Genomic DNA, 21,724 nt, shown 5'->3' with positions numbered 1-21,724 from the left:
ATGCGGTTCTGCACATCTTGTAAATTGAGTTCGTAATTATACCATCTGTGCGACAGAATGGCATAGTTTGGGATTTGGCCAAATCCAAATTCTTCAATCACCAGTGTGTCGGTATTAATCAGCCTCATGATATGATTTATAGCTCGTATTTTATTTGGCTGAATTGTAGAATAATTGGAATGAAGAGAGTGAGTGTCTAGTCGATCTAGCTTTGTCAAAAGGTGCACTTGTCCCTATCCAGACGACAACTCTCTTGCCGCAGAAGGCTATAATCAGTAGACTCGACGGCGCTGATATTTCTTCTCAACAGCAGATTTAAATATGACTTTAGTATAAACTTCGTAGTTTAATAACAAGGAGTAGTCAGATATATTACATCACACAATGTGTCTATCGCTGGAATACCACATCGTTAGGCAGCATTAGGCAGAAATAGGAATATGAAAACCAGCCGTCCAGTGATGCCATATTATTAATAAACACCTATCAACCAATGATGCTGCTTAAAAGCTACCTGCCGTAAATTTACGTGCTAATACGACGCGATAGTACCCAACACAGCCTCGTACTGAGAGGGTTATGAGGTCCTTTAGACTACATTATCCCGAGTCATAACGTCATGCCAGATGAGCTCATGGCGATTATTTTTTAACTTTCAATAGTGAAAATAAGTGGAATAAGAGAGGATAAAGAATTTTAAGTACTTACATTTTGTATCAATGTCAACTCTACATATCTATAGCTCAGGCCACCAAGGGGTTTAAAAAAAAAAGAGAAGATCGAGAAATGACCACCATACAAAAACAGACAATCCGCACATAACCAGCTGATATTGAATCATCTAGAATGATAGTCGTATTCTCGTCATGAACAGTATACACACATTTATTTTGCGGTCCCTGTACTATTACAAACCGCCTAGTGGCTCACACCTGCCTCTATGAGAATTGCAGGACAATTTTGATCCTATACACAAAGCGCCCACTTTTGACTATTCGAACATCGGTCACAGTCTAAAAAAAGGGTCTTCTAACATAAGCGTCTGACTTATATGAAAAGGAAACAATTTTTTAAAAAAAGAAAAATGCAAGGAGATTTTGCACAAGGCCATAACCAGTTGTAGCAAATGAGGGGCGGATTAGAAACACAAAAGGGAAGCGTCTACGGGGTACATTCAAGGAACATCAACAAAGCCCTTCACCTGCTGAAAAAAGATGCCTTAGTAGCCACCGCTAACCGACGAAGAGCATAATTTACACAGAGCAAATAGGCAACATGCTGCGAAACGCCTCTCCTATTTGTTTTATCCTGATTTTTGGCAGCCCAAAAGTGAGCTAGCCTGTTTTGTTCGTATATACGAGCATCTCCGCTGATTAAGGAGACGTACATCTCGTGTAACCCTTGGCGCCTTGCATCCAAGAGAGATTGCATGATGAGGTAACAAGTAACAGAGCTTTGGTATTGTTACTTCGTACTAAAACCTGGCCACTGATTCGCGCTGGGTGCAATTGGCCAATTCGCTCAGCCATAATGCTAGCCTGCGTCGTGTATAACGTGTACGGAGTACGCCGTCAGTCCTTTCTACAAAGGTAAAGGTGAACAGGGTAGAGCTACAGAGGTTGTACTTCCAGATACTGCCAGGGTTAGTAGTAAAGGAGTAGTACTGGCAGAAAAAAAGCCGGTAACCAATTGAACTGCATATGGAGTCATGTATTGATACCTGAAAAACGATTGGCCTAGGAGGGCTGCTTGTCAATTTAACGTTGATTTAACCTCTTTGCACGGTAAATCATGGCCGGATAGACAAATTCGAGCCCAGCGGGAGAGTGCCAAGAAGCCAAGAGCCGGCGCGAGCTACGTCAGAAAGAGAAAGGACAGGGGGCAGCGCTTGCCAAGAATTTCTAATACTCCTTCCACTGGCTGCTGGGGCGCCGCTGGGGAGGCGCCAGCCAGCCAAGAGGCACACGACCCACTTCCTCATCCAGATCGAACGCATTCTGCTCCATGTACAGAAGGTAGGGGTACAGTACAGGCGAGTGTACCTGACTTTTGCACTGCCGGCTTATTGCTGCTCCATATTGCTAAACTTGTCCCATGCCAGCATCGCAGGTGACTCCGGAATACCGGCTCAGCTCCAGATTCTTCTTACTTAACCGTCACCTGCTGCGTATTTCCTTTGTACCGGCTGGTAGGGTCTACTCCGTACCTTGGTCCTAATATAGAGGTAAGCTTCATGTTCCAATTCTCTCACCAGCACGGCCACATGCCTCCTCCACTGCACAGACACAAAAGCCCTATTCTATCCACTTCTCCCCTTCTGCTCTCCTCGATCTGAATCAACCCTGTTGTACTTAATGTGGCAATGCTTCCTAGCCTCTTTCTCTTCCTCTTTTCCTTCTCCCACTGCTCCGTTCTCTTCTCCATCTCTCCTCCTCATCTCGGTCAGGCATGCAGCTAGCATGACTTGATTCATCGCAACAAGCTTCGTCTCCATTCAAAACCCACCCCTGCGACATGTGTGAGACTGCACAAAAGAAACAGCAGATCCGATTACTTACCACCTGTTAGCCGCCTCTAGTGACCACCCGCGGGCTGTGCAGCGGTTGCCACGCGTCCCCTTGGATCGACACCACTGTGGAATCCAGCTCGCCTCGATAAAACCGAGAACCGAGCAAAATCGATGTTTTTATAGCGGCGCCACATCCACTGAGCGGAGAGAGATCTGAGCCTGCCCACACCTCAGCAAACCCCGGCCTGGGCCTCTTAACTTTAATTCCTCCCTACCTCCTTAACCTACTACTCCTCGTACTAGGTGGTCATTCCTTTATTATACCCGCCGTTAGCCTCGCCGCTCCCTTATAGGCCCCTGGCCCCCTTCTCACCTTTTATCTCCTGCTAGAAGCAGATGTCGCCATATCGCAGAATGTCCCGCGCCGGGTCTGAGGCCAAAATGGGAAGACCTTCGATTAGACTCATCTCGTCATACATCTTTGACTGGATCGTTCTCATCGTTGTTGCTGGAGTCGGTTACGTCCTCGGTGTCATCACGCCTAACAAGCGGCCCTTTTCTCTGGTTAATCCTGACATCTCGTGAGTTTCATGTCACGTCTCTGCTGAGAAGAGGTTGGTCAGACCTTATCAGTCAGCTAACAGCAACACCTTAGTTTTCCTTTTACAGAACATGAGACCGTCCCAGACTGGCTGCTCTTTGTCTTGAGCTGCGGCGTCCCTGCCGTCATCATCGTCATTGTCTCCATCATCTTTGTACCTGGAGCAACAGTGCCCAAGAACACCCCTGCTTCACTGATATGGAAACGTAAGCTATGGGAGCTTCACATTGGTCTGCTGGGGCTCCTGATGTCCGTTGCCTGTGGCTTCTTCTTCGTCAGCGGTATCAAGAACATGTGTGGCAAGCCTCGACCTGATCTCCTCGCACGATGCCTGCCAGACCTGGAGAACGCATCCAAGTTTCTGATTGGCGGCTTCCAAGGAGAATCTAAGTTGGGCAACAGCATTGGCCAGCTCTACTCGGCAGACATCTGCCAGCAGACTGACAAGGCGAAGCTCAATGACGGCTTCCGAAGCTATCCCAGTGGCCACTCTGCCGCCTCTGCGGGTGGTCTCCTCTATCTCTCACTCTTCCTTGCCAGTAAATTTGCCGTAACGATGCCATTTGTGGCGACGGGCACCTCTTCATCTAGCCACGACATACATGCTGCATTCCCTTCTCGCCTGGGATCCGCAGTCGAACAATATGACGACGAGGCATCCGCTCCCATGACGGGCAAAGGCGCCAACACAAGCATCGCATATAACTCCAGCATCCAGTCCCTGCGTCGTCAGGCAGCAGCTCCCCCCGTCTATCTCCTGGTCATTACTGTGGCACCATTCTGCCTCGCCATTTTCATAGCAGCTTCGCGCTGGTTTGATTTCCGACACCACGGTTTTGATATTTTGTTTGGCTTTTGCATTGGTGTCTTTACTGCCATCTTCAGCTTCAGGTTTTATCATTTGCCTATTACTGTCGGAGCTGGTTGGGCGTGGGGTCCTCGCAGTCCAGATAGGGCTTTCTGGGCTGGCGTCGGTCGACTGGGCTATGTGGCTGAAAAGGATGTCGAGCGTGGGATGACCGTTCCTGCCAATTATGGAGCGTCCACGGATGTCGAGGCGCACGGTGCTTCTCTTTCAGTGCCTGCAGCTATGAGCTACAGGTCGCCGGTTTCGAGGAATGACCCCTACCAGGATGTTGAATTACACAACTTGAATGAGGGGACGAGCCAAGGGGCACAGCACGGGAATTGATTCGAGAGTTTTTAAATGATACCCATCTCCCAGCGAGGAGATTGCACTTAGAAAACATGGGGGAGTACCTCGAAGGAGAAAATAGTCCTTTTGTTTGGTTTGTTTGTTTGTTATCTTCTCCCTTTTCGAAGGGTCAGGTATATATCAGGAATAGCTGTGCTCTAATTTTAAACATGTAAATTCCGTCTACTTGGCTGTACCACCTCGAAAGTCTCGAAAGTCGTGATTAAGTTGAGAAGCTTGAAAGTGAGTCCACGAAATTAAGTAGCATGGTTGAAAGATGAGATCCAAATGATATAATTCTTCTACTAGAACAATATCATCAATCTTTACAACATCTTGCTCACCGTGCAAGCCATTATAGTAGATCGGGGCAAGCATCAGGTCAAGCATCAGGTTCATCACAACATTAAAAGACAAATGCTTATTAGTTTAATGGGCAAAAAAAATCATTGCGTACATAGAGATTCAAAAAGCCAGAGCTTAGTTTGTTCCCCCCGCCGCCGCCGCCAAACGCCTGTCCGTACAACAAAAAAACAAAGAAAAGGGGCCTATGTAGAGGGGGATTGAAAAAAAAGTAAGTTGGAATGGCGTAAAGCTGAAAGGTGAAGAAGGACAGGGATAACAAGGAGAGCTAGAGCGTGGTAGGTCGCGTAAAGGCATGATCATCATGGCTCTCTTGTGTATAAAATTTTCAGTCCTTTCTTCATTGCCCCCATGAAAAATATTTCCCTTGTTCCTTTTTTTTTTTAGGTGTGTGAATTTGCATTTCCCTTCTTTTCCGTCCCAAATGCTCACATAGGTCCTTCAATCAGCCTCATGTTGCTGTTGTTTCCATCGACTCCCTCGAATTCGACATCATCGTCTTCTTCCTCCTCTTCCTCCTCCATCTGCTCCTCTCTGAAGCCAGACTCAATCTCCAGTTTGCGCAGCCTCCTTCGCATGTCATCTCTCTTCAGGTCCTGCCACCGGACGAGGGCCGCGGCAGCGTGTACTTTGAAGCCGTAGACGCGGGGGATGTATCGCTCGATGCTCTTGGAGGGGATGAGCGCTGGGTAGACCTGGAAGATGATGTTGTGGAAGGAGGTGCCGAAGTAGGCACCATCGATGGAGGCGTGACGGGAGGATTTTGGGTTGTAGAGGTCCTCGCAGCGGGCACAGTAGAGCTTGACCGGTTTGAGGTTGGGGATATCGGAGAGACCCATGGGGAGGAGAGGGTGGGAGTGGCAGTTGACGCGAGGGCATTTTCCAAACTCGGCCTTTTTGTACTTGTCGAGCTGTTTCGAGAAACCGTCTGTTAGCACAGATCGGACTCATAGATGGGGGAGATGAAAACAAGAAAGGGGGAAACAATACCATTTTCGTCAGGCCGCGTGTTGTGACAATGTATCGCGCGTGCACCAGGCCGTACAGGTGCCTGGCCGAACTCTCAATGGTCTCGCGCATATCATCGTCGCAGTCGAGGTCGAAGACATCCGTCACCAGATCGAGCGCATACTGGTAGTACTGGACCTCAGTGTTGAGGCCAGTCAGGTTGAAGCGATCCGTCAGATAGTCCTCGTCGATCTCGCAAAAGTATTCGTTGCCTCTAGATGAGATGAACTGCATAGGGCAGCGCGTTAGCTTTGTGTGTTTGCTTTGGTCTGAAGTGCTTTTTTCATCCGGTTTCTTGGTTCGGTATCACAATGGCATCGTGCCTTCCTCTCTATGGTTTTGGACATGCACCAGCAGGAGTTTATTGCTGCCCATAGAGCGTTGCATTGGGCTACGGATGAGAGGGAAGGGAAAAGAAGGGATAGATGGAGGGCAGATAGACAAGCAGCGGAGAAGCAAAGGCAACTCACCCAGTCCCGCCAATAGCTGGTGTAGTCACTATCGGACTCGCTCACGTAGTCATCCATCGTAGACACACGAGAAGCAGAAATTAAGAGGAAAAAGAAGCAAAAGAGGTAGAAGCTGATAAAGGTAGACGAGGCTGCAGCACCAGGCAGCAAGCGTCAAGAGCGGAGAAAAAGCCGGTCGGGACGAGGCGATAATCGCAGAGTCAGACCGCGATTATGCCCGTGAGGCGAGCGCGAGAGGATTCGAGATTTCCGGGGCAGAGTCGCGAGGGATGCGAGGGCAAGGAATAAAGGTCGTGAGTATCTCGACTTTTGGGAGCGGATGGCGGTTGGCGGTTGATGGTGGGGTGCGGGATTGTTTCTTGGGCGATAACGTGACTGGGCGGTTTGCTAGTGGCCAGTGCTAGCAAAGAGAGGCCTGGGCTGGCTAATCTGTATGGCTGCGATAACGCCTGTAACTGATGAGCTGTGGTTAATGAGAGGACACTTGATTCAGCCGTGTTATTCCCATCTCAGATATATGAAAAGAAAAGAAATTAAAAATTACTTGATCGTTTAGTTAGACATTCGTAAGTCTAAACCAGCACTTACGGATACGGCCTTTCCTCATACTGATTAAGGCCCGTGTAGCCGCCATCACACAACATGAAGCTCACGCAAGGGACAGGGGACAAGGAGCATCCCAGCTCATGGATGACTCTTGGAGCTCTCATCTAGCCCAAGTAAGTCCCATAATAGGTCGGTAATACTACTTTGTTTGTCAAGAAAGGTGGCAATATATACACTAGAATGTATATCCTTTATACATCTCGTCAGGCTGTTGCTCTTTTTTACCTTCTTTACCCAAAACAATCCCGCATCTCATCCGTTTCGCCAATTCAAGCCCATAAACACGACAGCCATCTAAGAAAATAAAAAGCGAACAAGAACCAAGTAAAAATAATCCCATCATCGTAATGATCAATATCCATCTCATGCATGCACCCATCAGCGTCCCTGTGTGCGCTTTCATCTCATCATTCATCCGTCCAAAGGACTAATAGTTGAACCCATGCTGCTAGCATCGCTGGGGGAGCGTCTATCAGATCCCGTTTCGTCGTCGCTGCCATTCTTGTTGCGTCCATTGGTAATAAATCCTAGCCCCGTTACCGGAAGCTCGAGTCTGCTTGAGATGCCATCTTGGTTAGACACCTGCGTCACATTGGCCATTTTCATGGCTTCTTTGAGAATCTCTCCGGTTTCATCCATGGCGGCCAGGAATCTTGCGAGTTCTTTACACAGTTCCCAATCGCCTTCTCTTATTGCCCTGGTCAAGACTCGAACAGACTGTTCTAGGGAAGCGTCCAGCTCATCCAACGTATGCAGAATGATGAGATACCCACCCGCCGTCTTGAGCGACCCTCTCTGCAGTGATTCTTCAAACAGCTCTTGCGCCGGCGGTAGATAGGCAAAGAGCGTCTTCCATTGCCGGACTTCCGTTTTTCTTGTGCACTGTAACACGATGTCAAGGTACTCCTTAGAAGATGACAATAGAGACAAGACACGTGGCAAGACAGCGTCTTCCGGCTTCGGCGATGTGTCTGCCTCTTCATCCAGCACACGGTGAAGTAGTACCTCCAGACCATGGGAGAAATACTCTAGTCCTTCGTATTGCTGAGACAAGTTTGCCGCTTCGACCGTCATGTTGTTGCCAAGATAGAACCGTAGCACATCTGGTAGAACAAGGTGTGTCTGCAGAAAAAAAGAGGCGTTAGTAATGCAGCTATTATTATCATCAGAGTACTGTTGACTTACCCTGATTGCGAAGTGAAAGAAGGAAAAGTTCACATCGCGTCGCTGCACCAGATCTGACTCTACACCGAGGACAATGCCCTTTTCCAGCAGGATAGATAGTGGGTAAAAGTCGACATCCACGGACACCGGCGCTGGCAACTCTCTCCCGCCGCCATCTCCACTCGCTGCCATCAAAAGCTCGTTGATATCGGCCCATGCTTTAATCTCCATGCCGTCAAAAAGCCACAGGGAATCGCGGAGAGCTGGTGGTCCATACCGCTGCTGGGTATCTTCGAGGGAGTGGCTGACGTTTAGAGGCGGCTGGTCTCGCATGTTCACATGATACTCCACGTTCTGTGCAATGATGCGCATATCGTACTTGAGTTGGCCCTCTTCATTGAGTGACGGGCTCAGCAATACTAGCTTGCCATCGACGAGGAAGAGAACAGATGCAACAGCCACATCCTGGGAAGGATCTCCGTCGCTGAGCTGGTTGTCTGGCAAGATCCAGCTAAGTCCTCGGACTCTGGCAGGGGACCGTACAATTCCGTGAAATGCAATCTGGCCCACCTGGACGAGACGAACTGACCCGGTCGTCGGGACAAAAATGTAGTGGTACAAGAGATTCTCGTAGGTATAGACGAGGAGGGAATCTTCACCAGATGCTGTGATTAGAACCACAGGAGCAGGTAAACGCTCGGTGTGCAGGATATGGGAGTTGTCCAGCGCCGCCTCGCGTGAGTACAGCCGCAGCTCAAACGTCCTGTTATCTTCTATTGCGGCGACCAGTATATGCTGGTACCAACACATGCCTCCCCGGACCGCAAAGGCGTTTTCCATCGCCTCGTCAGTAAATGTTTTCCATCGTCCGCTGTTGACGCTGTAGTGGGCCAATCCCCGGCGACCAGCGACCGCAACATAGCGTCCATCTGGGGAAATGACTGTTTGGCGGATGGGCCACTGGTTAAGAAGGTATGATGATGGAATCCTTGAAGTATGCCATAAAAAGGGCTCGGCCGATATGCTGGTCAAGTCAGGGAGGTCATAGCCTCGGTATATCATGACACTAGTCGGCGTCTGTAGGACTGTGCGAAAGACATTGGCCTCGTTGTAACAGCCAGTGATGGCATTTCTAGCCATCTCAAGCGACCATACGGCTTCGTGCCGCCGCCCTATTAGGAGAATCTCGGAACCGCCACTGGCCCATACTGCACCCTTGATCCCTGAAAGCCAGTGTTCGCCATTCAGAGTCGATATGCTCGGTTCCGCTCCAAAACTGTTGCTTCCTAGCTTGCCAAACATACTCCAGGTAGACCATCCTTTTTCGAAGCCCGCAAAGAGGCAGTATCCGTCGGGAGAGTACGTCAGGGTCGTAAAAGAACCAGCCGTTGACGTTGAGAAGGGCATACGATGGGCGTGGGAATACACAATGTTACCCTCGTAATCCCTGACTGAGTATACATGGATTGCGCCATCCGAGCAGCCAACGGCGATGAGCGAAAATCGAGCATTAATAACTGCGCGTACGGCCTGCCCTCTCGAATCTTCCGGAGTGTGGAAGCAGTGCCCCTTGAAGAGTCGTTTTGCCTCGGGGCTATCGGGGTCCTCTTCGGTTGTGGTTTTGCGTTGCTGGCGCTGAACGGCATATGCTCTCCCGTCACTCGTGATCCAAGTAGTCAAATTCATTGGCCGGTCATGGGTCATTTCCACAATGGACGCCCTCTTCTCTACCCAGCCCATGCGGCTCAAAATCTCCGTTCTCGTTTGGTTTCCGCTGCTGTCGGGCGTCCAGCGAATACATTGCACCGCCGCAGGTTTCCTTGTCGCAACAACTAGCTCATCATCAAGGGCGAGAGCACTCTCTATGCCGGCGTCCACCTTGATAACCATGCGGAACCGTACGCTGACGTCGCGAACCCCGCCTCCCTCGCCCGGGCCCCAAAGGATCTGGTCGGGTCGTAGATGGGATTGCGGGCCAATTAAGCTCTGTTTCCTCCTCTGTACGTTGTGGTAGTTTGCAAAATGCGGTTTATAGACTCTCGATTCGCCGTCGGTCGCTATGGAGTAAGTAATGAGGTATCCTTTAGAAGTATGCACCACAAGAATAGCGGAATCGGGGCGCAGCAGCAGGTCAACATTGGTGCCGTAGGACTCCAGGGACGCTTCAGATCGAACAACTAATGCGAGGACAACTGCAGGCTGCAGGAGGTTAGCCAATGAAGCCGGCCAAGTGATTAAGATGGCATTGGACATGCCTTGGTCTGCCAGAGTGTGATGGACGTTGCCGTGATGACGGCAAACATCTGGCCGGTGCGGGCAATGCGCAACGCAAGCACCGGATCCTTGACGGGCACTTTTCCATCATCGGCCGTCTGGCTCTTGGTAGAAGCGCCGTCTGGAAAGAACTCGTAGCGCTCAACCGGTTTGACAGCCGGCGTTTTCGGCGTCATGGGAGTTGGAGGCGGCAGCGCATCGTCGGACTCGTCCTGCTGCGGCGCCGTGACGGGCCGCGCAAGGGGCTCAGGCTGGGGCGATGCTAGAGACGATCCCGAATGGCTCTGCAGGCCATCGTAGGAAACGAAGATGTTGGCATCCGAAGCTCTGCTGCTACTGGTGGCATGGACGCGCGGAGTTCCGATGGGCCAATACATGGCGGAAAGCCCAGTCTCGTCAGCTATCGGGGGTTCACACAGCGCAAATGTTCAACCATTTCCGAAGCTGCTGGTTCATGACAGGGTCGCTGGGCTCATTGGCACCAGATTGCTGCGATGCGGAGAGAATTCGATGGTGAGGCCATGGGTTTGGCATGGGCAAGTTGCAGGGAGGTTCCGTCACATGGGGAGCTCCGGCGGCATTATGTAAGCAGTGAGGAGTTGGATGAATACCTAGTATGATCTTGTACCTTTTGTAAAGTGATGATGTCCGCATGTTGTGTAATTTGTTTTTAAACATTGATGAAGTATCAAATCATAAATTTATCATCATTAGTCCCAGAAAATGACAAAAGTAGTAAACAGTGGCTGTTGTATCGTAGAAGGAATTCGTTGGTGACGTGCCGTGTGCCGTCCATCTCTCTCATCTTCAACTGAAACCCAAGCATGCCCGGTCAGAGCTAGCATCAGCCTACAAAATCGGTTGAGATCTAAGTAATCAAGATGAACCAATGAATTCAACGGCTGTCATCTCTTCCAGCCTCCCCCGCCATGCGATAATCAGGGGCACCAGGTCCATCAAATGCCGGCATGGGCAAGTGTAGGTAGGTACCTAGGTACTAGGCCTATCTCATCATTGACATCTTGTATATATCTGCTACGTGCATTAATCCAGAGCTCGGCATCAAGGAATTACCTAAATAAACCATATTAACAGAGATATGATATACTACTACTATCTTATCATACCTCTCCGCACTATACACATGGTCAAACATGCTCCGCAGATAGATAATCAGGTGCCGCTGTCGGATGTCAAACCGCTGTCGGCTCACATCTCAAGATTACTGCCCAAGTAGGCAGTATCCCACACACTCACCTAAAATAGCCCACCCAGATGCGCTTCTCATGTTATTGCCAGGGCGCGCCACAACCTACAAGTACGTAATTAGCGGGTCAGATCGCAGTTGGAGAAGCGCCAACGCCGTCGCTGAGAATCGCGGTTACCAACGGCGGAACCCCGATCCCGGCGCCTCCCCCGAAATGGCCGGCCGGTCCCCCCAACTATCGCGTAAAAGCTCGCTGCTAATGGGCAAAGACATGCCAATTATGGAGCGGTTGACAAATGCTTCTAGGCCGGGTTTATTGCATTATCGATATGGGGTTGGGGAAATGGGTTGGAGGGGCTGGAGATGCATATGCAAGTGTATCGCTATCAAACGCCTTCCAGACCTCTACTTTGCTCACCTCCCTTTCCCTTCTTCATACCTGCTTGTACAAGCACCACACTGGCTGTGCTACACCTCTGCCAAGACTCTTTTCTTATTAACACAGTCTGTCTACACTCATTTCCTACCAAACGTCTTGGCTGTTCGTACGGGAAATTAAGTACATACCAAGTGGCGACTCACGCTTGATATATACACATACGCACCAGACAAGGCTATAAGCATTCCAGTGTCGTCTAAGCCGCCACCATGCTCCCCATCACAAAAGCTGCCCGTCTCAGGGCCCTCATAGCCACTCGCCACAGCGTCGCCCCGATATCCTGCCGCACAGCGAGATCACTACACACCAGATCAAGCCTCAACAGCGCAGAAGCAGCTGCCACAGCTCAGCCGGCTACACATGAAGTCGATTATGCGCCTTCACTACTCAGCGAGATTGCTGCAAGAAGAGCCAAGGCGGGGAAGCTGGTAGCAGGCATTGCTGCAGCATCAGACAGTGACATGTTCAAGGGACCTGTAAGTGTGATATGAGTATAATAGAAGGAAAGAGAGCAAAGCTGACCTGCTATTGCCCGATAGCAAACGGGAAAACCAAAGGCGAAAAGATGGGACAGTATGTCATAGACATATCAAACATATACATCAATGCTTTTGTTCATTAGCTGACAATCACAGACCACCTCAGTGCTGAGAGCAAATCGAGGGAGCCCTGCTCTCTCAAGCAAGCTGCCAAGCATCTAAAACAGCCCGGACTCATCTCCCTCGGTGGCGGCTTGCCCTCCAGCGAGCTGTTCCCTCTCGACGAAATTGACATGAAGGTTGCCATGCCGCCAGACTTCTCAGAAAAGGGAACGGCTGCTCACGGACAACGGGTCACCATCGGCAAATACGACGTCCGCGATCGTGACGGCACCTACGATCTATCCATCGCTCTCAACTATGGCCAGTCCACGGGATCTGCTCAGATGATTCGATTCCTCACTGAGCACACCGAAATCGTTTGCAAGCCTCCTTACGCAGACTGGAGAATCTGCCAGACCATTGGCAGTACCGGAGCATTGGAACAGGCACTGCGCATGTTTTTGGACAAGGACCGCGGCGATTCTGTCTTGACGGAAGACTTTAGCTTTTCAACGGCTCTGGAGACCATCACTCCCCTAGGCGTCAAGGCTTTTGGTATCCCCGTCGATGACCAAGGACTCATCCCCGAAGCTATGGATGAGCTTCTCACCAACTGGGACGCAAAGGCCAGGGGATCCAGAAAGCCGCACCTCCTATACACAGTGCCCTCGGGACAGAACCCAACCGGAGCGACCCAAGGTCTCGAGAGGAGGCAGGCCATCTACCGAGTTGCGCAAAAGCACGACATCTTCATCCTCGAAGATGAGCCGTACTACTTCCTCCAGATGCAGCCCTACACAGGCCGCGGCCAGCCCGACGCCCCTGCACCCAACAATGTTGAAGAATTCGTATCGTCTCTAATCCCCACATACGTCAGCATGGATATCGATGGCCGAGTTATGCGAATGGATTCTCTTTCCAAGGTGTTGGTCCCAGGGTCCCGTCTTGGATGGATCGTCGCCTCAGAGCAGATTGTCGAAAGATACCAACGCCACGCTGAGGTTGCCAGTCAAGGACCAAGTGGCTTCTCGCAAGTCATTGTCCATAAGCTGCTGGATGAGACATGGGGCCATGAGGGCTACCTGAGATGGCTGATGAACCTGCGACTGGAATACACCAAGAAGAGAGACGCCCTGCTGGCTGCTTGCGAAGATAACCTGCCGCGAGATCTCGTCAGCTGGACGCCTCCTGCTGCTGGCATGTTTGTGAGTTTTAACAATACCTTTTTCTTCCCCTCAAGCTGCTACAAAATCGAAAGGAACTGACTCTTGTTATTAGTTGTGGTTTACTATCGACCACACCAAGCACCCCAGCGCTGGCACCCGCAGCCTTGAGGAGATTGAGCAGGAAATCTTCGACTCGTGCATCAAGAGCGGCGTGCTCGTTGCCCGAGGATCATGGTTTGCCACCGAAAAGGACGCTCCTCTGCCAGGCCTGTACTTCCGTGCCACTTTTGCAGCAGCTAGCCCCGAGAACATGAACACAGCGATTGCAAGGTTTGGCCAGGCCGTTAAGGATAGCTTTGGGAGGAAGTGAGAAAAGGGGCAATGACGTGTTTATGGATTCTGAACCTGCATGATGGAGATTGCTAAGGCGTATGATGATGGAAATGTCTTTTTTGTTTTTGCAAGGATTTTACACAGGGGGCACCAAGGTTGCGCTCTTTGCATGGCTATGAGTTGTAGATACAGAATGAGATTGGGAACTGTTCCAAGGAATTCACGAGCTCTGATATCATCAAGATAAGCTTTTGAAATGGACCCATTATCTGTTATTTACATGTGAAGGATTTACTACTAAGTATCTTACAAAAGGAGGGGAGAAGGTTAAGTGCTTACTACTATACCTTGAGTGCCTGCTGATCCAGCGCCACTTCTTCTCTTTTTTTCTTTTTTCTTTCCTTTTTCTTTCTGTACAAGTTGGTGGTATATCTGGTCATTTGTCATTCTTAGCTTCCCAAAAGGCAACATGCACCCCCTGCGCCGGAGTCAGCACAATATCCGTCTTCAACTGCAGCTCGCCGCCATCAATCTCATGCATGAAGCTCTGCACTCGGTCGAAGCGCTGAAAAATGCGGCATAGCGTGTATCCCATTTCCGTAAGCGCAAACTGCTGACCGAGGCAGAATCGCGGACCGGCGTTGAAGGGAATGAACTCGTGCGGCCTCGGATGCCAGACAGCCCAGCGGTCGGGGCTGAAGATGGCCGGGTCAGCAAAAGTTTCCGAGATGGGGGGGTAGAGATCGGGACGGCGCTGCATGACGAGGGTCGAGTATCCGACTCTAGTGTTTTGGGGGACGGATAGGGGTAAGGTGCCGTCGGGGCCGCCGCCTCGGGGGAGGGTCGTGTCTTTGAGGGCGACGCGGACGTTGAATGGGACGGGGGGATATAAACGGAGCGTCTCGTTGAGGACGGCGCGGAGATAGGACATGTCCTTGAGATGCTCGTAGGTGGGTAGCTGGTGGGTGCCGACGGTGGCGAGAATCTCGTTGCGAAGACGAGTGACTACTTCTGGGTGACGGCTCAGCTCATACATGGCAAACGACAGGGTCGAGGCGGTGGTGTCGCGGCCGGCCAGCAGGATGGCGAAGATCTGATCCCTTATAAGCTTGGTATCACGGGTGAAGCCGGCGAGTTCATGCAGAAGGGTGTAGTCCCTGTCGGATTTTGTATGTGCGGCGAGTTGGTCTGGGGTCATGTTCAGGACGCGCTGGATGATGGGGTAGACGAGGTTTTCGATGTCTCTGATGCCGGAGTAGAAGGGCTCTTTGGAGATGAACCAGCCCATCAGAGGAGTGCGGACCATGATGTTTTGGATGCGTTGGACTTCGTTGAAGGAGTTCATCAGGGTGTGCTGAGGGTTTCTGTGTTAGGAGAAGTGTGGTCAGCCAAGCATCAACTTCTATTTTGTTGTCCCTTGAAAGAGACGTAGCACGAATCTAGAATGTCCATACGTTAGAGATTTAAAGTCAGTGCCCAGCAGAAAGTCAGCGGAGGCGTCGAGCGTAAACCGAAAAAAGAGATCCTTAATGTCGACACGCCGTCCATCAGCCCGGGAGAGATCAACGAGCTGAGTCTCCCAATCCAACGGACCGCCATTAGCGATGGCCTTGAACAATACCTGCACGTGCTTCTCGAAGCAATACAAGTCGCTCACGCGGTCTCTGGAGAACTGCGGCCTCAGAAGCTGCCGGGTGTCGTGCCAGGGAGCACCGTCGATAGTGAAGATGCTGTCGCCGAGGAAGTCGTACCACTCATCGTGGAACCGCTTCCCCTTGCCGAAATCTTGGAACTGAGTTGCCAGCACAGCTTTGATGTTCTCGGGGTCAGCGGTGAAGCAGACTCGTTCGTTTAGGACACGCATCTCGATGGTCCAGAATTGGGAAAAGAGGACGTCTCTCCATAGCGCAAAGGTCTGTTGGCGAAATGTGGCGCGAGCTCCGTAGTAGATAAAATCCAGTCCTGTGAGATGAGGTTAGCAGATCGGTTTCTTCTGTGTTAAGACGGTAGAAGAGGGCCACTGTTTTACCAAACGGGAGAAGGGGCTTTAAAGAAGGGCCGTAGCTGCCGAGACTCTTGATTTTCTGGTGTTCTCGTATGCGCCCGACGATGAATATAGCTGTCCACACGCCGACTGTGGTGAGGAAGAACCTCGTGATGGAGAATTTCTCCAAGAGAAGTTCAATGAAGCCCATGGTTTCCTCGCCTCCAGTGGAAGTTGGTATATCGATTATATGTAACTATGCATACGGTAATTGAATAACTCAACCTCGAGCCATGAAGGATTCTCGACCCAAAGCATATGGATGTGACGAGGTTCATCCACCGGCGAATTTACACTGGCGACTCATTACAGGCGAAGGACAAGCGCAAGAATTATGATTACGAGCAGCAACTACTATATAAACTAAAAGCCGCGGGGTGAGCCTCGGTCGACAGAGGCCACATGCGCATGGCGAAGGAACGAGAGGGGGAGGCAAAACGCGGAGAAGCTGAGCTGCAGAAAGGGCGCTGGTGTGCCGATTGATCTTCGGGCCCTTCCGGGGGCTAAACTAGTGGACGGAGGCGAACGGTCGGCATTTGATGCCTCATTCATCTCAAATCATGCGATGATGTTGATGCGACAAAAAGGGCGGGCGAAGGAAGCAGTTCATCTCCATGGCGGCTACTTCATTGTCTGTTTACAGACAGATCTAGACAATGGATAAGGACCGAGACAATGATTCCGCTCTCCGGGACCCGGTGGGAGGGCTTCATCTTTGAGAGGCCGCTTCTGGGATTTGACGTTCGACTGCTTTATAACTCAATATGGGCTATAATTATACAGGTGGTATTGGTGAAGATAGAAAGTGCTTCTGAGTTATGGCGTCTGACTGGGAGAAGAGAACCTCACGGGACGCAACCATGGACAAGATAGCTACCCTGCACTTGGTGGTTAGTTGGGAATTACATCGCATAAGTTAGCTCAGGGTATGTTCTGCCCATCTTTTACTGTGTAGTTTACATGATGTAGTATTATTATCATTCGATTGAAATCCGTCCGGTTAAATGCACGCGAAGGTCGCATGGCTTCCAATAAACTGCGGTTCGCAAATGAGGTACACACCACCCTGGAAATTGGTGTTGCAACCAGCCGTCTTCCCCGCCATTGCGTAAAAGCTAGAGATCTAGCAGGCATTTGGACAATAATTTCTTGCACTGTATCTTGTAAAGATTTATTTAAAGGAGATGATTCTTTTGTCTTAGAAGCTAGAATGTTGAAAGAATTCTATGAAATGCCACAATAATGTTACGTAGCTGATTTTGGTGTTGAATACTACCATCAGTCCTCCCACAAAGTCCACACAAAAGCCCCATGGCATAGTCTATAAATAACCATGAGACAATCTTGTCAGCTGTAAAACACACAAAGATTCCAGACCTGACTCTTATACGTTCATGTCTTGAGATACAGACAGCCGGATCGGGAGATTCAAAATACAAAACGAAACAGAGTTTAAGACAGGGTGAATCAATGCTGAAGACTCGTGCCCTTATTCCCACATGAAAGCTATTTCTTTTTTTTCATCTTCTTCATTAACGTCCATGATCATTTGCTTTCCTTTATAGGATATACAAGATTTAATTCCAGCATCTGACAAGAACCTTTTCACTTAGATATAGAAAGCCATCCATAAGATGTAATAGAGTTAGTTCGTATTAGTGCCGCCACAGTCCCACCAGCCACGAGGCCAGCCCACTTCATGGAACTACTACGCACTGACTCCAGCCCACCACGAAGCTCCGTCATAGCTTCAACCTCCAACCTCAACCTCAACCTCATACTCTCTCACTCTCTCTCACTTTCTTTACTCTCACCACCTTCCACAACCCAACCTCCGCACTCCAATCATGTCCAGCTTCCCACCCGACTCTCACGCCCCAACACCTCCCATCCTCCCCCCCAAACCAAGCAGCCAAGAACCCAGCCGCATCGGCACGCCAGCCTCCGGCGCACCTCCGCCTCCGCCGTCCTCCCTCTCCGAAGCGGGGCAGCAGTACCGCGCCGCCGTGATCCCAGGCATCTCTTCTTCTTCCGCAGCCGGAGCAACACCGCCTCCTCTACCCGCCCTCGCGAGAGCAGCAGCCGAGATTCCTGATCCGGGCGACCAGTGGCTGCCACAAGTGCTCCAAGACAAGTCGTGAGCTTCATCACCCTCAGAGAAAAAACCCAATCTTACTAACCGCGTACAACTTCAAAATAGAAAGCAAGACATCGCCGACATCCTCACAAGCCCAGCCCTCCTCAACGCCCTCACCAACTCCCCCGCCTCCATCCACCCCTCCCTCCTCGCCTCCCACCAAGCCCTCGCCTCTTCCCTCTCCGCAAACACAGACCTCGCATCCCGCCTCGCCGACCAAGAGTCCCGCCTCGCCAACCAGCGCTCCGCCGCCCAGGCCCAGCTTCTCTCCATGCACGCCCTCGAGCGCCAGTGGCGCCAGAAGCAAGTCGACATGGACCACGCCCTCGCCCGCTTCAGCCCCGCCGCGCTCTACCAGCTGCTCGGCCAGAGCGTCCAGGAGCAAGGCCTCGTCTGCCAGGCCATGGAGGAGAGTTTTCTGGATAGCGACGGCGTTGATGGCGGGGAGACGTCTGAGAGGGAGGCGGCGGAGTGGATACGAAGGTATAGGGAGGCCAAGACGCAGTTTTATTTGAGACAGGAGCGAAAGGAGCGTTGGGATGAGGGCCGCGTGGGTGGTTGGAGGTGAAATTGTGCTTTTTGGGGAAGCGAAATCTGGCGTTTTTTTTGGGGTGGAGATAGCGGTTTTATGTGGCATCCCTTCTTTGGGGATCTAGTCTCTCATCGTTGACGGAACATTATAATTCGTAACTAGACGGATGACTTGTATGATATAGAATCTCCATAGGAGAGCTTCTACTTTCTAGTTAGATCCATCATGTCTCATACATACGGGGGAATATTTGGGACCTTTCTTTTACACAATAGTACAGTGGACTCTGTATAAGCAAACAACAAGTGTGAAAGCCATTCTGCAAATATCTTAACTTATATCAAGCTTCATTTTAGCTTCACTTGGAAGCAGTGAAGTACTGGACGCGACTATCTATGCAGTGGATAATACATGATGTTTTTTTGTGCTCAGACAGAGAAATGTAAAAAACAAAGTCTATCATCAAGGACTCTCTGTCTCTCTAATGTGGCCCTGATAAAAACGATTGCGTTCAAGGGTATCGTATCAATGTTACAAATGTTGACAACAGGCTATGCAATGCTGGGAATCTGGAATTCTTCTTCTTCAAAAAAGTCTCTTTCATCCTTGTCAAGAAAAATAAAAAGCGCTGTGTGTCTCAAACAGGTCATAGGCCCAGGCCACCTCCCAAGGCACTAAAGGGGCTCTTGATCATGTCTGGGCTCCGAGGGCTCATGGGCAGGGCAAACAGGTCCTCCTCGGCATCGTGGCCATCGGGCTGCTGCTGCGGAGGAGCTGCGTTGCCTTGAAGGGCAGCATCAAGGGACATCGGGCCGGTTGGGCGGCTGCGTGAAATGGCCGCGAAGGATGACACGGCAATGTCACCTCCTAGAGGGGACAGCATGTGGGACTGGCTCTCGGGGCTGGTAAAGGTGTTTGCTGTTTCGGGAGAACTTTGTATTAGTCCGAGATCACGAGTACAAACCGCATGAGATATGCATATGTATGAGATGCTTTCTCTGGGGAGGGGGTAGAAGGAGGAGCTTACCTGCTGGGCTCGGCACCAAATCTGCCGGCGAAGTGGCCAGGCGCAAGCCCTTAAGCTTGTCACCAAGGCGTCCAGTGACGGGAGAGCGGGGGGTCATGGTAGTAGGAGTGGGAGACGGAGGAGCACGCAAAAAGTTGTCCACGATCCACTGCTTCTCTGCCAGAGCCATCTCGAGGCCCACACTCTCAGCGTTTGTCCTCATCTCGGCCTCCATCTCGAGCTCCAGCTCCCTCAGGCGCTTCTTGGCCCATATCGTGTGCAAGACGCCCCGCGGGCCAGATTCCGCCTGGAAGTGCTCGGGGAAGATGGCCGGTAGGGGCTTGAGGATCAGGCTGGGCCGTCCGGGACGCGCAATCGTCACCGTGGCGGGCACCGGTACGTCAGAAGGCAGCATAAAGTACACCCGACGCCTGGCATCGTCCTCGTCGGTATCTCTGGCCGGCAGGAAGGTAGACTTGCCGGCCCATGAGACCTCCCAGACGGCAGCGTCGACGACAGGGCTGGAGGGTACGGGGACGTGCTGGGCTGGCGCGGCTAATGCATCGTCGGCATGAATATCATGAGATTGAGACCCGGCCTTATCACTGGAGACGACGTCGACGCTAGCATTCGTCGTATCTTGACCGGACGGGGTGGGGGCTGCGGCGGCGCCAGGATACCACTCGACCATCAAGATCTTGGTGCCGCGATCGCTAAACTCGAACCGAGCCAAATGGGTTGCGACAGGAGCTGTGTCCGAGCTTGCGTCAGGGGCTGTGAGAAGCTTGTCCTCGGCATCGTCCCTGGCGACAACAGCGCTATCGACGGCGGCGGGCGAGACGGCAACTAGCCTGTCAGGATGAGGCTGATGCTGTTGCTGTTGATGGGCCTGCTGCTCAGGTTCATGCTGCTGCTCCTCTTGCTCCTCTTGCTCCTCCTGCTGGTCACGCTCAGGGCCAAGGTCAGGCTCGGCGTCATGCTGCCTGAGTTCATGCTCGTGCTCAGCATCAGCAGCAGGCGGCCGAGAAGCCCCCGAAGATGGGTCCATGGCGAGGAATGCTGATAAAGGGCAACAGAAAGAGAAACCCCGTACGGCAGAGGGCTCGTTGGGTCAGAGGTCCCAAGTGATGTGTAGCGGCAATGTCCGCTCGCCCGGGGGCTCGGTGACACTCGGGGCAATGAGTCGGAGGATCTTTTTTTGTTCACTTTTTTTTTGTGGTCGTCGTCTGTCCGTTAGGGTCGTAGTAGCCAGTACATGATCGCTGCTCTTTTTTTCTCTAGGGAAGCGAAGAAATCTCACGGGGTGCGGGCTTGTGGCAGAGAGATTTAACAAGGACAGCGATTGTGTGGATGGAGGAGATTCGAGTTTGTGCCTTTCTGCTGACTTGATTGGAAGAGGGGGTCGGGGTTTAGGCCGTGCGGAGCTTCGGCAGGTGCCACTACTTGCGAGTAACCGCGTGAAGCAGCTTCTCTTTCTCTCTCCACGGGATTACTTCATTTTTTCCTGCTATTTTTTCTCCTTTGCGGCTGGCCACGGGAATATTCACTGTTGCTCGCGTCGCTCTATCTTGCCTCTTGGCGATGCTTGTACGAGCATGTACAAGTGAGTATATGTATCGCAATCTAGGGGCTAGGTTGAGACGACACGAGCCCCTCCAAAAGACCGAGGTCTAGTCCGAAATACCTGCTCATTGATAGAGGTGAGGTCAACTTAGACTCTGTGGAGATGGGATGGAACAAAGCTATTAGATTGTCCATGACTCTGTGTCCCCCCATCTCTCTCCATTAGTGTGTCCAGACAGCTTCATTGCGCATCTACAGCATCTGATTCTCTGTATCTACGGTATCTGCACAGAGCTATGCGAGGTACTTATTCGCTTTTCTCCAGCTTGTGATGAGCAAATGTCACCTATTTTAAGCAGCTTATCAGTCACTGGTGCGGCTCCATTTCTGCAGCTCCAACCAAAATGATATAAATAGCAGCACCGTGCATGACAATGAGAACCAAGCCAGTTCCTTTCCAGCCCACGCTGCAGCATGCTTGCTGAGTCAGCGGGCAGAGAGGCAATTTCCAGGTTGTCTTGTTCAG

The 21,724-nt window shown here is 51.1% G+C and overlaps 7 protein-coding genes across 7 annotated transcripts; 3 read left to right on the top strand and 4 right to left on the bottom strand.

The window, feature by feature from the left end:
• Positions 1-2,923: 2,923 nt before the first annotated feature.
• On the top strand, positions 2,924-4,302 carry T069G_05179 (PAP2 superfamily domain-containing protein; the record flags this gene model as incomplete). Its single annotated transcript, XM_056172389.1, has 3 exons — positions 2,924-3,090; positions 3,165-3,273; positions 3,322-4,302. The coding sequence occupies 3 exons, from the start codon at positions 2,924-2,926 to the stop codon at positions 4,300-4,302; spliced, it is 1,257 nt and encodes a 418-aa protein (XP_056029247.1).
• Positions 4,303-5,096: 794 nt separating this feature from the next.
• On the bottom strand, positions 5,097-6,203 carry T069G_05178 (casein kinase II regulatory subunit domain-containing protein; the record flags this gene model as incomplete). Its single annotated transcript, XM_056172388.1, has 3 exons — positions 5,097-5,579; positions 5,659-5,904; positions 6,147-6,203. 3 exons carry the CDS (start codon positions 6,201-6,203, stop codon positions 5,097-5,099), a joined length of 786 nt encoding a protein of 261 aa, XP_056029246.1.
• A 960-nt stretch (positions 6,204-7,163) lies between these two features.
• On the bottom strand, positions 7,164-10,567 carry T069G_05177 (RIC1 domain-containing protein; the record flags this gene model as incomplete). The annotated part of the gene is made up of 4 exons (XM_056172387.1): positions 7,164-7,874; positions 7,938-9,863; positions 9,921-10,115; positions 10,172-10,567. 4 exons carry the CDS (start codon positions 10,565-10,567, stop codon positions 7,164-7,166), a joined length of 3,228 nt encoding a protein of 1,075 aa, XP_056029245.1.
• Positions 10,568-12,045: 1,478 nt separating this feature from the next.
• On the top strand, positions 12,046-13,953 carry T069G_05176 (aminotransferase class I and II domain-containing protein; the record flags this gene model as incomplete). Its single annotated transcript, XM_056172386.1, has 4 exons — positions 12,046-12,312; positions 12,376-12,409; positions 12,472-13,622; positions 13,696-13,953. 4 exons carry the CDS (start codon positions 12,046-12,048, stop codon positions 13,951-13,953), a joined length of 1,710 nt encoding a protein of 569 aa, XP_056029244.1.
• A 399-nt stretch (positions 13,954-14,352) lies between these two features.
• On the bottom strand, positions 14,353-16,111 carry T069G_05175 (cytochrome p450 domain-containing protein; the record flags this gene model as incomplete). The annotated part of the gene is made up of 4 exons (XM_056172385.1): positions 14,353-15,280; positions 15,371-15,486; positions 15,538-15,878; positions 15,946-16,111. 4 exons carry the CDS (start codon positions 16,109-16,111, stop codon positions 14,353-14,355), a joined length of 1,551 nt encoding a protein of 516 aa, XP_056029243.1.
• Positions 16,112-17,807: 1,696 nt separating this feature from the next.
• Positions 17,808-18,665, top strand: T069G_05174 (modifier of rudimentary (Mod(r)) protein domain-containing protein; the record flags this gene model as incomplete). Its single annotated transcript, XM_056172384.1, has 2 exons — positions 17,808-18,097; positions 18,161-18,665. The coding sequence occupies 2 exons, from the start codon at positions 17,808-17,810 to the stop codon at positions 18,663-18,665; spliced, it is 795 nt and encodes a 264-aa protein (XP_056029242.1).
• Positions 18,666-19,275: 610 nt separating this feature from the next.
• T069G_05173 (uncharacterized protein) lies at positions 19,276-20,683 on the bottom strand (the record flags this gene model as incomplete). The annotated part of the gene is made up of 2 exons (XM_056172383.1): positions 19,276-19,547; positions 19,657-20,683. The coding sequence occupies 2 exons, from the start codon at positions 20,681-20,683 to the stop codon at positions 19,276-19,278; spliced, it is 1,299 nt and encodes a 432-aa protein (XP_056029241.1).
• Positions 20,684-21,724: the final 1,041 nt, after the last annotated feature.

This window comes from Trichoderma breve, chromosome 3, assembly GCF_028502605.1.
Source record: "Trichoderma breve strain T069 chromosome 3, whole genome shotgun sequence".
NCBI classification, from domain to species: Eukaryota; Fungi; Ascomycota; class Sordariomycetes; order Hypocreales; family Hypocreaceae; genus Trichoderma; species Trichoderma breve.
The sequence above is the reverse complement of the archived record's forward strand: the minus strand, read 5'-3'. Positions and strand labels throughout refer to the sequence as shown.